This window comes from Jatropha curcas, chromosome 9 (genome assembly GCF_041381405.1).
Source record: "Jatropha curcas cultivar XTBG-Jc1 chromosome 9, XTBG_Jcur_1.0, whole genome shotgun sequence".
NCBI classification, from domain to species: Eukaryota; Viridiplantae; Streptophyta; class Magnoliopsida; order Malpighiales; family Euphorbiaceae; genus Jatropha; species Jatropha curcas.
Genome location: NC_143159.1, coordinates 9,250,644 through 9,266,831, shown reverse-complemented (window position 1 = coordinate 9,266,831; position 16,188 = coordinate 9,250,644). Strand labels below are relative to the sequence as shown.

The following is a 16,188-nucleotide window of genomic DNA, read 5'->3' as shown; positions in this document are numbered from 1 at the left end:
TTAACAATAAACGACAACGATAAAATAAATAATAATAATAAACAATAATAATGAAAATAAATAAGTAATTGAATAGTTAAATGAATAATGATGATAAAAATAATTAGAGCACTCTGTTTATTATGTATTAAATTATAGAATTAATCTAAATAAACTTATTAATTATGTTATTAATTAAAACTAGTCTAAATTCTATCGAAATTTCGGCAGCACCTCCCCTAAAAATTGGACTATCCACCTGTTTAGATAACACAGTATTATTCCATATTTATCAATCAATACACACAGCCCATCCGTCGGGCAATCAATCAATTTAAAATCCCATCCTCCTTCCATAACAACAATATCAACACCCAACCAAAAATTTACAAATTAATTCTAATAATATCCATATAAGATCACTTATTAAGTCATTAGTTAATTAAATTATTAGCTTTACGGTAACTAATTTGTTAAGCAGCTAAAACATATTTTAACAATAACTAATTATAACTACTGCCTATTAAAATTCGATTTTTATATCAATATCGAAAATGGCTAGGCCTCCCAAATCTTAATTTATCAAAATTTCGATTCTAACCGTTAACCAACTAAAATTCGCCTTACTACTCTTATGCACAATCGGCTAGTTTTAAACTAATGGTTATCTAATTGACTAACTAACTAATTCTAATTTATTTTCTCCTCAAATCACCTAATTATAATAATAATCATGTAATTTATTTGACAATGTTCTAAACTAATTTACAATTACATTATTCTAAAATCCTAAACCAGTTAACAAATCATGTTCGCTATCCAAATACGCACACTAATCAATCTAATTTATTTACAAAAGACTATAAATGTTCATATATTTTTAAGCTAATCCAATAACCTAATTTCTTGTTATTCAATTTAGTCTATTTAATAACTCAATTAAATTCATTAATCAATTAATTCTTTATATACAAAAAAATTGAGAATTGAGTCTTAGAACGTACCAATTGGGAATCGGGCGACGATTCCGTGATCAGCGTGAAGAGAGGAACATTCTGTCTCTCGGGGCCCGCCGGAGTGTCGCCGGCCGGTCACCGAACCGCCGCCGCCCGCCGCCGTGCACGGTGGCCGGAAAGTCGCGAATGCACAGAAAGTTGCAAGGTTACCACCACCCGACTCCAATTTTCGTGAGGATTCCAAATCTACAATCAGTTTGTTGAGCTAGTGGCTCGTTTGGCCGGAACAAGCCCGACAGTCCCTTCCTTGCCGGCGATCATGGTGTTTTCGATTTCTTCCACTAAGACTGTCGTTTATTGGATGGAAAATGTTCACACAGGATGGAGGAGTCGATCGGAGCTCACCTTGAAGCTTCACGTCGCCGGAATCGCTCGATCTCGCCGGAGTTGCAGCTGCGTCGCGAAGAAGATAAGGCCATATTTGCGCCACTGGAGGTCCGATCGAAGCGAGGGAAGACTGGAATCGTGCCCAGTATCGCCAAAGGAATCGATCGCCACTTCATTCTTGTCGAACGGTGGCCGGAAGCGAGAAGGAGAGGGAAGAGGAGGAGCTGTCGCGCGCCCAGGAAGAAGAAGGGGAAGAAGAAAGAAAAGAGAAAGAAAGGCGGTTCTAGAAAAATCTGGGTCATTTCGGTTCGATTCGAACCGGTTTGATTCAATTCAGCGATTTAGCTCGATTTTTATTTTGTTATTTGGTTTTTCACTTGGTTTTTAGGTTATTCGCGTGGTTTCGAAAATTAATTTGATTTCTAGGTCCGGTTCGATTTATTTTTAATTATTTTACTTAGGTTCCTTAACTTTTTCTCCATTTACTCAACAAAAATTACAAATATTAATAGAAATGATATTTGATTTTAGGATAATTAATTTATATATATTCATAATAGATTAAATTGCTGAAGTTTCATATTATTTCTTGAAAATTTTAACTGTTTTCAAATCCAAACTTCTGATGATATATTTGGGCTTAGGCCCAACTCGCAAACTTGGGCTCGAATTGGGATTTTTATTCTAATTGCAGCCCACACGATCAAAATTTCTGATTTTTGATTTAATAAAAATTCAGAGGTTTCGAAAATAAAAATTCGGGGTGTTTCACCCTCACTCTAAGAATATTTATTTTTTATTATTTTATTTTTCTATATAATTTTTTTCTATTATTTTGTGAAAGCTCTTAGATGTTTAGTCATAATATTATAATTCATAACAAAAGATTAATAGAAAATTATGTATTAGAAATTAAATTAAATTTACTTTCATGAATAAAAATTAACAAGTATAAATAACTTGCAATGCACATTAAAAAAAAAACTAGTATATATACATATATCTGGAAATGGGAGAACATTGAGATTATGAATAATGTTTTTACTAAGTTTATGTAATCACAAAATATCATTAAGAAATTTGATTTTATTGGTTAAAAAATAAAGGTAATATAATTTTGATTTATCATATTAATTTTTTATTTAAATCTAAATTCTATTGGATAAAATAATAAATTATATTATATGCTATATATGATATATATTAAATATGATAGGAATATAATATTCTTAAAGATTTTAATTTATCGATTGAAAAAACAAAGGATTTTAATTTCTTATGCAAATCTTAATTCTATTGGATAAACTAAGAAATTATATTATATTATATTATATATAGTAAGAATATAATATCTTTAAATATTTAATTTTGTTAGTTGAAAAATCAAGATAATTTAATTTTGATTAGTTATATTATATTATATAATTAGGTATATACTAAATATGGTAACAATATAATATTATTTAATTACTAATTTTAGTAAATATTTAATTTGATTGGTTATAATTTTTTACAAATAACTTATTGTACAAAAAGTAAATATAATTTATTATTATTTATTATTAAGAAATATATTAAAAGATTTATTGTTTAATATAAAATATAAATTAAAACTCACTAGAAATATATAAAAGAATTATAATTATAAGTCAATTAGTAATCATGATACAAAGTAATTTAATTTGATTAATTATATTGATATCTTATTTGAGTTTAATTATATTGGCTAAAAAATAGAATAAAAAATTTTTAAAATAAAATAAAAATCTTTAATAGTGTATGAAATAATTATAAATTTAATAAAGTAAAAAATTTATTTGAAAAGTTTTATACTAATTAAAATTTTAATTTAAATATAAATATAACTAATTAAGTAAATTTTAAATTTAAATTGTTCTAAAATCTTTTTTTGAATTTTTAATTTATTAATATTTTTATTCAAATTTTATAGGAAAAGAACAATAAAATATGTAAGATTATAGTAAATATTTTATTTAATTATCAACTATTTTTATAATTTTATTTGTATTTTATTAATTATTATTTTTAATTTTTTTTACAAGGAATTAAAATAAGAATGAGTATCATTCTTGATAGATAATAAAAAAATATAAATTAAATAATGATTACCTGCAATGAGAAGCAACTTGTACAATACACATCCTGAATTGTGTATATATATTGTCACGACCCATTTCCATGGGCCGGACCGGCACTAGGGCCCAGGTAAGCTTAAGGCCCCCGAGGCCCGTAGTAAGCCTGAAACGCTACAAATTTGCTATCTCAATAAAATTTTAAACATTTACAAATTTCCCTGCTTACAATACACTATAGTTATAATACAGGCTCACAGAATTATTCCATCTATAATAATACACAACTTAAAAGTATACAAGTTCTATAACTGCGGAGTTTACTGACGGATGTATACATATAAGTCTTCGGACAATTATCTATTTAATTGATCAATACTAAAATTAGCGAATTTCTTTTTAACGGTGAAGAGCAGAGTTATAACTGGGATTTAGAAAATGCTACTTCCTGAAAGAATTGAACAAAAGGGATGTGACTTATAAATGAATAATAATTATTGCACAACACACACATTCACACATTTGTATAAATATATCAACCTAGTCATCCGACTAGGTATATGCTCACACAGCCAGTCACACAAATGGCATATCACCAGCACTCACAATTATTAACATCTTCATATAATCACATCAAGTGGAAATTAGTCAGTGGAGTCACCGAACCCCCGATGAGCCGTCCTCCCACATGGCTCATCCTCTCACATGTGCACCAGGGAGCCGATCCCCCATACTGGCCGACCGGTCTAATCCTCACTTGACCAGCCCTCTCATTATTTTTCCATTCTCTCTTTTCTTTTCCATACCAACAGGAGGCAACCCGGTCGTCTCCATCAAATCTAGATTATCAGGCGCTCACAACAGGAGGCCACCCTGCGGGCTGCGATCAAATCTAGATTATCCGGTGTGCCCAATAAAGAAGCCAACCCGTGGTTAACAGAAACGGTAACGGTAGGTGCACACGGGGGCGCCGATCTCCCATTTACCCGGCTAACAGAAACAGAATCAGGATCCATATAACAGAATCAGAATATAACAGAATCAGAATCAGGATCCATATAACAGAAACAGTCTCACAAACCCATGGTGACCCACTTCATCCCAATTCCACACAAACAAAGCAAGGCATTGTCACATCACAACTAATCAAGCATTGCAATTAATTGCAGAAATATTGCAAAGTTAAACATCGGAATGCAATGCATAATTAGACATTCATACTCAAATGCAAATAAATGAATAATATTAACAATAAACAAAAATGATAGAATAAACAATAATAATGAAAATAAACAATAACAATGAAAATAAATAAGTAATTGAATAATTAAGTAAATAGTGATGATAGTAAAATAATTAGAATACTTTATTTACTATGTATTGAGTTATAGAATTATTCTAAGTAAACTTATTACTTTACATTGTTAACTAAACTAGCCTAAGTTCTATCGAAATTTCGGCAGCACCTCCCCTAAATATTGGACTATCTACCTGCTCAAATATCACAATATTAGTATATTTTTATGAATCAATGCACACAGCCCATCTGTCGGGCAATCAATCAGCTATATTCCCATCCTCCTTTCAAAACAACTCAACCCGTTCACCATAATCCTATTTTTCAATCATAGATCAATCAATTCAGACAGCCCATCAACTTCAAGCTACATATATCATTCATCACACTTACATATATACTTAAATGATTTCAACTAGTTAACCTCCATGCGTGATTTATTTGACCATGTTCTAAGCTAATTTGCAATTACATTACTCTAAAATCCTAAGCCAATTAACAAATCATATTCACTATTCAAATACACACACTAATCAATCTCATTTATTTACAAGACTATAAATGTTCATATATTTTTAAGCTAATGCAATAACCTAATTTCTTGTTATTCAATTTAATCTATTTAATAACTCAATTAAATTCATTAATCAATTAATTCGTTATATACAAAAATTGAAAATTTAGTTCAGAACGTACCAATTGGGAATCGGGCGACGATTCCGTAATCAGCATGAAGAGAAGAGAATTCTGTCTCTCGGAGGCCTCGCCGGAGTGTCGCCGGCCGGTAACCGGACCGCCGCCGTCGCCTCCGTGCACGGTGGTCGGAAAAACGACTTTTGCCCAGAATTTTACAATATATACACCAAAATGTTCGAAATCTCATGGGGACTCCGGATCTGTGTTCAAATTGGACTGACTGTGCCTTAATTGGCCGAAAATTACTTCGACAATGGCTTCGCCATTGCCATTCATGGCAGTTCCGTCATCCAGGCTTCATCGCCGGAATCGATGCAGGGAAAACGTCAAGCAAGTGATGCGGAGTCAATTGAGTCCCTCAGTTGCATGTGAAGCAGTCGTAAACGGGGTGGATTTCGCCGGAATCGAAGCTGCGTCGCTAAGAGGAAGAGGCTTGCATTGTCGCCGCTGAGGGCCTGATCGGCGTGAAGAAAGACTGGCAACGTGACCGACGGCATGAGAGGAATCGATCGCCACCCACCATCGTCAGTCTGGTGGCCGGAGACAGAAGGAGAGGGAGAGGAGGGAGTCGCGCCCGCCCGCGAAGAAGGAGAGGAGGAAGGGAAGGAAAAGAAAGAAAAGAAAGGTATGTCGGTTTCTAGGTCATTCGGGTTCGATTCGAACCGGTTTGATCAAATTCAACGATTTGGCTCGATTCTTGCTCAGTTGCAGGTTTTTCTCTCGGTTTTCGAATTTTTCGTGTGGTTTTCGAAAAATCAGTTTGATTTTAAGGCCCGGTTTGATTTATTTTAATTATGCAGTTCGATTCCATAATATTTTCTCCATTTAGTCAATATTAATAGAATATGAACAATTGTGACATTTGATTTTTTAGGAAAATTAATTTATATATATACATAATAGATTAATTGCTGGACTTCACATTATTATTCGAAAATTTAACTGTTCTCGATTCAAAATTTTCGACATTATATTTGGGCTTGCGCCCAATTCGAAAATTTGGACTCGAATTGAGACTGTATTACATTTACAGCCCACACGGTCAAAATTCCCGATTTTTAATTAAATAAAAGTCCAAAGATTTCAAAAATAAAAATTCGGGGTGTTTCATATATAAACAATAATATATTAATTTTCTAATTTTGAAGTATTTTCAATGTTGAATTATCACTACCTTAACTAGCATGATAAAGATTAAAAAGGATTTAACTAGAGAATTGTCATGAATAATAGAAGTAAATAACAAATTAATTTATATAATTAATATCACTTTTATAGTTCATGCTCATTTTCTTTCAAGAATTTAAATTTCGGACCTAAACAATTTTTCTGCAACTTAGTGAAATTAATTAAATACAACACGTAAAATACATGAAATTTGTTGTATTATTTCATCTTAATTAGTTCTAATCCAATGGTGCCTAACCTAATCGTAAGGTTAAATTATCTAAAAATGAGCAAAATGATCTAAACTTAATAATGTAATGGATAACCTCATTTACAATTATATTAAGAAAAATGTGTCAAACAATTCTGTGTGGACCAAAATTCATTTGCCCTTATCTGTCAGCTTTTATATGCTTCCTCAATCAAAGGGATATCCTATAAAAAAGGTGGTTAAGGACTCTATACATTATAAAACAAATTCAATCCTCTAAAATTCAAGACAGAGGAAGTTTTCACTATGTAGAGGATCAAGATTAAAGACATTTTTTTATCCTTTCAAAAAAAAAAAAAGACATTTTTTTTATTATTAATTACATTGTGAAAAAAAAAATAAAGAGATAATATTGTTGCACGCAACACAGCCTAGTGGTAAGTGTATATACAATCTGACAATAAATTTAGTTAGGTTTGAATTCCACTCTCCCAATGCTCAAAAAAAAAAAAATTTTTTTTTTGTTAATTGAGAGACTCCACTAAAAAATTCTTTCTTTTATTCCCTCCTTCAATTATAAAAAAATCATTTCTCTAATACCAATAATATATTGGTTGAGATGATAAGTAGTCTCGATTTCAGTAAGAATGAGAATACAAATTTAATTTTGGAAAAATGCACTTATTGTATTTACCCTTTGCGTTTGGAAGGAGATTAGTACCTCCTAAATTTCTATTTTTAAATGACTAATAATAAAATTAATTACTTAAAAATAGTAATTTTAAAAATATAATTTTATTAGTAACTATTTTTTATATAGGGAGAGCCGATAGGTGAAAATAATACTGCGCGCTACATAACAAGATTAACCATTTCCTTAACTCATCAAATTGGTGAAAGTTATTGTGATCGAGAGGGTTCGAAACCAAATCAAACCATATATGATTGGGTAACTACTTTATAAGGCGAGTCCAACTATAATATAAATACAAATACGAAAAAAAGCTCTAAAATGGAGTTGATGGAATCAACAGTTGTTTGGCACTTTCATTAGTTATGAGCTGCTGATTAAAATCCTTACCAAACTTCTACAACATATTTGTTCGGTACGAATTAGCTATCAGCTAATGAAAGATCTAGAAATATTTTTATCTAGTTCAATATATAATTTTTTGAAAAAAAGAAGGGTCAAACACATAAAGAAATTGAAATTATGGATTAATTTAGACAATGGGTTTATTAATTTTATTAAATAACATGAGAAAATGTTGATTATTTTGTCATATAATTTGGTGTTTTTGATGAGTTTGTTTGCCTATATGATTAATTAGATATCAGGTATTGTTTTGACAAATTTATTAGAGTATTGGCTAAAGTTGACCAATTCAAGGTTTAATGTGCTGCTGCATTCTTTTTGGAAGACATATTCAAAGGTCTTGGTTGATTTGAAGAGTAGAATATCATGAGATTTTATTTTGTTAGTTTGATTTGATTGTAAATATATTTTTTTCTTGATTTTCTTTGAAATAATCATCTCTTTTCTTCTATAAAAGGGAGGAGCTGCTAGTATTGGGGCAGCTAAGTTTTCTACAATATTCTTTTCTTTAGTTTTGTAAATTCGAAAATGGCCATACATGGCTAAGTTCATTTTATTCCAGCTCAAGGTTTAATTAAGTGTTTAGTTCTATCAAAGTGTTGTGAGAATTGTTCTTCTTTTTACTCTTTTAATTCTTCAATATTTGTTTATCTCTTGCAATTAATGGTTATGATGGATATTGTTGTTCTATTTAACTAGGTAAATTGGACAGTTATTTAGTTAATTTAGAGTGATATGTGTTAGTTAATAAAATCAAATCCTTAATTGTTTGATTGAATTAACAATTGTAGCAATTAATATGGCTTGATTAGAACCATGTTTTCAAGTTATATTAAGGAGATAAACAATCTATTTGAATAGGATACGCATGTGGTTTATTAGATAGAATTGGGTCTTTCTCATTTTTTTTTTTTTTAAGTTGCCAATTAATTTTAATTCTAGGCACGTGTCAAATTTAATTATTGGTAAGGGATTATTCATAGCGCGTTGTCTAGTTTAATCCATTATTACGTAAACATTAAGTTGTTAGAAGCATTTTTGGCACCTCTAACTAATTTATTGATTGTGTTAATGAGTTAATTTTTATTTCAATGATCAACACTGTAGAACTAGTACAAGGATGATCTTCAGCTGGAAATATTTCGCTAATTGATTTTTCTACTTTAATTTACTGCATTTGCTAAATTCAATATTTTCAAATCTAAATCCCCATTTATTTTTATTAAATTTTCTAGTTTTTAAAAATAATATTTTTAATCTTTAGTTTCTGTGGATTTTGACCTTACTCACCATTTTCTTCGATTCTTTAACTTGGTAGTAAGATAATTGATTTTGGTGGATTGGACACCTATCATTAGACATTATATATATTTGTTAGAAAAAAAAAGAATCAATTGATACCTCTTTTTATATAATGGATCCACCATTGCTATCAGTAGCATGAATCAACTGAACGAAATATTCTCGTAGTCCTAATTCAGTGGATTGAGATACCTGTAGCTAATACCAAAAATTTAAAAAAAAAAAAAAGTGTATCATTTTTCTTCAGACTTTTGTCGTATTTTTATTTTTGCTGGACCTACCTGTAATGAAAATATTAAATGCGTGCAGCGTCTTCGTAGGCTTTCACATGGACTTCCATTTCTTAGATTCAAAAAAATACTAAACACGATTTAAAAAATATGAAATTGTCCACAAATTATCTGTAAGATATATTATTCTATGACTTTATTCTTTTATCAAAAATTTAAAATTATATATTATATTATATTATATTTTATTATATATATACACCCACCAAAGCAAATTTTGAATCTGTCCTTGACAAAAGGTATATACATTAAAAAGAATCTAATAACAAATAATTCACCTAAATAAACGTATAAGTATATATTTGTATTGATAATGTAAGAAGAATACCAAATTGGATAAGTATATATTTAGTAATTGAAATATAATAAAGAAGGTAAATTAATCAAAATGATTTTAAGTTATTTTAAATTAAAAATAGCGTAATTCATTGTAAGTCTAATTATTAAAGGAATTTGACTAATTAACTATTAATTGAGTGTATGTAGAATGAATAGGGATCTAATGTAGACAAATATTTTTTCCACACAAGTATCTATCTACTCTAATATGGAAGTGTCAAAATGTGTTGACGTTTTGGGTTCAATACGAATCCACATAATACGCTACACGATTAGAGTCAACATGAACACGCTCTGTTTAAAAAACGTATCAAATATTTAAACACGAACATAACATGAAACTTAAACAAGTGACGTGAACATAATATATGTAACTCGTTTAATTAAATGAGTCATGCATGAATAAATAAATTCAACCAAATTTAATTAAATTGATTGTATACGGGTCAGAAACACAACACGTATAATTTGTGTGTGTATATATATATATTCAAATACAACAAAAAAAAAAAAACATTAGTTGTAAATTCACCCTTTGAATATTAGTTTTAAATTCCGCGAGAATCACAGAACAGACAACTAATTGTAATATTAACAAGTAGTACTTGGTGTAAAAATTAAATCAGTGAGTCACGGTAAATTCAAAATTTTTTTTAACCATTTAGGACTTTTTTTGTCGTTTTCTTTCAAATAAATTATTAAAAAGACTTTTATTTATCCTGTGTGTTTTTATTAAATTGATTTAATAATATTATACACATGGACCTATATATATATATATATATATATATATCCATTATCCTTTAATATTTTTCTTCCTCTCCTGTTTTCTTTTCTTTCTTTTCCAGACATAGCGCAACAGATATTTCCCTGTCCAAATTCATGTACGTCGTTATCTAACTACTTCAGACAGATGTGGAAGAAAAATTGGTAAGAAGAGATATTTCTCCTTTGGACTCGCCGTCGCTCCACTGCACATTAGCCACGCTTTGTTAAATGACCCAGCATAGTGATTCGAGCTGTCGTCACTCTATTGGATAGAGAGCATTTCAGGTCAAATAATCGTTAAAAAATATTAAATATTTATATTCAATATAAAAGCTGAATTTGGCGATACAGTCTGATCGATTTTCCCACTTAAGATATAAAAAATGAGAAGTTTTCAATTTAATTTTCTGAATCATAAGAAAATTGAATATTGACTAATTTGATGAGTTGAGAAAAATTATTTCTCCTATTATGTCTCCTGATGACTAAAAAACAGTATAAAAGCTAGATTTTACATTTTAGAGGACCATAATAAAGCTTATAACAAATGTATGTAAAATTCAAATTTAAACATGAATAAATGACAAAAAAAGATATTTAAAAAAAGCAAAAAAAAAAAAAAAGAAAGAAAAATTCTTTAATATTATATAACTCAGTTAAAAAGATTTATCTAAATTTTTTCATTAATTTAAAAAATTAACTCATTTTAATGAATAAATTTATTTCCGATTGATATTTTATGATTCAAAAATATCATCTATTTAAAAAAATTCATAATTGAAATCTTGGAACCATATTATGGTAACAAAAATTATTTCTCTTCATATATTTTTTAACATTGGGTGTGAAATAATTTACCATTAACTAAAATTAATTATAAATATGAAAAATAATATATAATATTACCTAATCTTGTAAAATAAATGTGTATATAATATCTTCATGTATGATTTAATTAAAGGGAAACCATTTGGAGATAACCAAACTTTGTCTCTTCAACTAACAGTCATATATTCTGCCGCTTGAAGCATCAAACTTAACTAAAAGTGTTCTAACAAACTTTATTTATAGAGATTTGAAATTTAGAATAGCTATATATATATATATATATATAAAGTTTATTTAAATATTACCTTGACCTGAATTTAATTTAAAGCCGTGTATAAAAAAAAATTGTGGTAAAAGTTATACGTGGCTTCAGTGGTTAGAGGCCATTAAATTTTTATGATGCTGCTAAGTGGTATGTGATATTTTTGGTGCGTGTTGATTGTGGTGATGTTCAATCAACTGGGAGATATGCAAAATTTATTTCTTTCATATAGAAATTTGTTCGGTTTATTTATTCTTTTTTTTTTTTTTTTACAAAATAGGAGAAAAAATCTCTAAAAACATAATTTATAACAAGCTACCCTGCAAACAACATCACGAAGAATTCAATTATCTAACCCTAATAGAGCATTATCAAGAACATGAATATCACTACTTCAATTTTATATATTATAAATATCTCTTAAGGTTTTTTTTTTTTTTTTTTTTTTGTCACAAATATCAATAAATTATTAATTATTTTTTTCTAATTTTAGCGTTGCCTTTTGTATCTTCCCGAACACAAAATAAACAATAATTATTTAGAGTAGCGATAAAAAGGTGATTTAGTTATTTAATATTATTTTGTGCTAAAATTAAAGTTGTATAATGATTTCCTTAATTGTTGTGAAATTATTATAAAAGACATCTAGAATTGATTATTAATCTCATAATCTAAAAAGATTATGAGACTTAAATCCTAATAAGTTGAGGATTAATTAGCAATAGGCGAAATGCATAAATTCACCGATAGATTTTACGTAATAAGTTTTTGCAACATCTTCAACTTCTATTTTAAATTGAACTCCTCAACTTATAGAATTGCATATATTGAACATTTCAATTTGAAAATTTTTATATTAAATTTTAGACCTATAAAATTAGATCAATTAAATATTTATTGAGTAGTTAAAAAATATGAATATTGTTCTAAAAAGTTATAATAAGCACAAATCAAATTAATATTTTGTATATAAAAATTAAAAATATTAAAAAATTATTGTTGTTAGTACGAAGAGGAGTGCATATAGTAAAATTCATAATTTTAATTAAACTCTTCTGTAGGTATCAGTTGTAACAAGTTTCCCAAAAAAAAAATTGAACAATATTACAGAAAATTAACTTCTTAGAAAATTTCAATTTTCTAAATTTATATTTCTTATTTTTAAGAGAATATTATAATATACTCAACTTATATTCATTATTAATAAATTTTTTCAAGTTCTCAAAAATAAAAAAGGCACAGTAGAAATTTACAAAGTTTAGAGTGTCATAACTTTTTAGGTGAAGTACTAAAGTGAATTTATATATTTTGGTAATTAACAATACATTTGAGTATAATTAAGGTAATAGGCACAGCAGAAATGTATACACCTCAAGATATTATTATTATTATTAATAACATAAATAATACATATGTTTGGCATCCAAACTAAGCAAAGGAACCAGATAGAACTGGTTTTTTGACAAAGACAACTACCAACACAAGAAAATACAAGAAATAGAAATTAATTATTCAAGGGATATTATATAACACACATATTTAATAATTAATTAACTAAAAGAGATGGTGATGTTTCTTTCCATGAGCTTCTTTATCCTCTTCTTTGGCTTCTTTCTTCTCATGATGCTCATGAAATGCAAATCCACCAGCTCCAACTGCAGCTGCTGCTGCTATTTCTTCTTCTATCTTGTGTCTATGTGCATGCTCTGGATCTTTCTTTGCCTCATGCTTCTCATACTGAAATTAATTAAGCAGAATTTCAAATCAATAATTTATATATAATTATAATTAGGCTTTCCAAATTTGACCATTAGGTAAAATTGTATTATTTTTCTATAATTTAAATGAAAAAGGGTTTTCATAACCAACCAAATTTAATAATAATATAATATTAAGTGAATATGATAAAGAATGATTCAAATAATAAAACACGCTTAGATTTTCCAGGCACTTATGTACAGTCTAGAGTTCGGAGAAATAGCCACAAACCCCAAAATAAAATTAGTCTTTTAGCTAAACAGAGTGACAATTCTATGGGAAAAAAATATTATATTCATTTCCAATATTATGAGATTGTTTCAATTAAAAATAATTTTTTATCATTTTTTTTTCCTCAAGATTTTTTTACAAATTTGATTTTGATAAAGAATTCAAAAATAGAAAGAATCTAATTATTAGATTGTTATTATAGAAATAAATCAATCAGGGAAATACCATTATCAGATCGTTAAAAAAAGAAGAATTTTTGTAAATGAAATTAATCATAAAAACCGATATAAAATTATACTAGTTAATTACCAAGGCATAAGCGCCAGCAGCGGCGGCCCCGAGCCCTCCAATCTGTTCAAGGTGCTTATGGTGCTTCTCCTCCTTTTTGTAATCTGGTGCATCATCCTGTAGTGGGGCATCAGTAGAGTACGCCCCTGCCGGCTTTGGAACATCGCTACTGTAAGCTCCACCTGAGGACGGAGCAAAGTCGGAAGAATAAGCTCCGCCTGAGGATGGAGGGTAGTCGGAAGAGTAAGCCCCAGTTGTTGGAGGATAATCGCTAGAAGTATCAAAACCGCCAGTTTTTGGCGGGTAATCGGAAGAGTAGGCAGTAGTCTCAGAAAATTCGGTGGTCTGAGAGTACCCAGTAGGTTTTTCCTCCTCCTCCTTGCGGTTGCGGTGGCCAAAGAGGTGGTGGTGGTGCTTCTCTTCTGCCATGGGTTCAGTGGTATAACAAGAATGCAATTAATGAAGGTGAGAAAAGCTTGTCACTTACTATCAATGGTTGAATGTGGAGAGCTTATGATATGTGAAGGCTATTTATAAGTGACAGTAAGGCTTGGAAGTTGATTTTTAATAAAAAAAACTTGAGCATTCAAATAATTAATCAAATTCTAACGGTATTAGGGAGACAGTTAACCCGTGTTGATTACGTGTCGAACCAAATTAATTTTTTGAGAAACAAATCTTTTTTTTATTTATTTTTTTTATGGAAAATGAGAATAATCAAAAGTAAACTAAAAGCATCCTGAGCATAAGCAACATCCGATATGTCATGAAAACCAAATTTTATATTATTATGTTTTTTTTTTTGAATGAATTATTATGTTAAGTTTGTCAAATTCAAATAGTTTTTAGCATAAAAGTTCATGAATTAAAATCCTCACGTTTGGATAATATATAAAAAAATAAAAAATTTTTTTTTTTGAATAAGTAGTTTTGAAATTAAATACTTAATTATTTCAGGCATCCTCAACCATCTTTTAACAGTTTTTTGACATGTATATATAAAACAATCTTTTCTTTTAAATTAGTAAGATATTTAATGTTTTGCCTTCAAGTATTTGAAAGGCATGTAAATCTATTCCTATTGTTATAGGACTTATTATTGAAAAAGAAATTTTGGATTTTAAGATGAATTCATTTGTCGAATAGTCTGATTTTTATATATAAAAGGAAAAGAAAACGATGTATAATTGAATAATCTCTAGTACAATCATGTTATTAGATCAATCTTGACAATCAAATCATTGATTCTTATAGTTATGTCGATATACATGTTGACATGTCCCTATATATTAAGGGAAAAATTTCTCTAGATTACATTTATTGACTAAACCAATAAAATTAAATATTTTTATTAAAAATAAATGTATTTCTGACCATATAATTAGAAAAAAAAAAGAATAAAGTTGGAACATTTTTTAAAGAATCTTAAATTTCATTTGTTTAGTTCATAAGTGGTATCATGGACCCTGACTAGACAAGTGTAATTTCCATATATTAATTAATGGGGCTTTGGATGTCGGTTGGGAGATACGAGTGCCTCGGTTCTAGAACCACATGTTTTGGTTTCAAAATAGACGATTCCAATTCCAAATGATGTGGAACTGAAAACTGACGCTTGGTTCCGGTTTCTTACTGGTTCCAAAACCAATGGTTTCAGACGATTCTCCAGCCAATTTTTTGAGCGGATCGCATAATTTTAAAATCAAAAGATTAGGGAACATTTTTTTGTTTAAAATTTAAAATTTAAATATTTATGAAATAATTTTTTAAAATAACTTGAAGGAAAAAAAAAATTAAGGGCTTAAACTTTTTTTTTTCAAAACTTAAATTACCTATGTATCCTCTTGGTCTTGGAGCTTAGAGGAATCAAAACAACGTAGTTCCAACTTACTTTATACCAATTTTAGCCCCTTTTACCTTACTTACATATCATTTGAATGTTATTTGGTGAGTTTGAGAATAAGGCGAGGTAAAGAGAGATTATTTAGTCGTTTGGAAAGAGGGTTTGAGGGATGATGGTTTTTTTGAAAGTTATTTAAGCAGTTGGAAACTCATCTAAACACCTCAATCTTCAATTCGCTGAATTGGAATGTAAGCATGGTCAACAAATTTGATTTCTAAAATTATTCATAACTATATTTATAAATCTTTCATGACAATGATATTTTTATAATATTTATTTTAGGGAAAATAATTATTTCATCCATGATGTTTTATAAAATTAATTATCTCCAAGGACG

At 28.9% G+C, this 16,188-nt stretch overlaps 1 protein-coding gene across 1 annotated transcript; it reads right to left on the bottom strand.

Moving 5' to 3' along the window:
• Positions 1-13,032: 13,032 nt before the first annotated feature.
• On the bottom strand, positions 13,033-14,466 carry LOC149493587 (uncharacterized). The gene is made up of 2 exons (XM_089726510.1): positions 13,970-14,466; positions 13,033-13,408 (listed from the first exon to the last, which is right to left on the bottom strand). The coding sequence occupies exons 1-2, from the start codon at positions 14,375-14,377 to the stop codon at positions 13,226-13,228; spliced, it is 591 nt and encodes a 196-aa protein (XP_089582636.1). The 5' UTR covers positions 14,378-14,466; the 3' UTR covers positions 13,033-13,225.
• Between the last annotated feature and the right edge of the window lie 1,722 nt (positions 14,467-16,188).

What these genes read in the sequence shown, in the direction of transcription:
- LOC149493587 (XM_089726510.1), bottom strand. Translation starts at nt 14,377, where the DNA reads ATGGCAGAAGAGAAGCACCACCACCACCTCTTTGGCCACCGCAACCGC. An exon ending in CTGCTGGCGCTTATGCCTTG is followed by an intron (nt 13,409 to 13,969) that starts GTAATTAACTAG and finishes AATTAATTTCAG; the next exon opens with TATGAGAAGCATGAGGCAAA.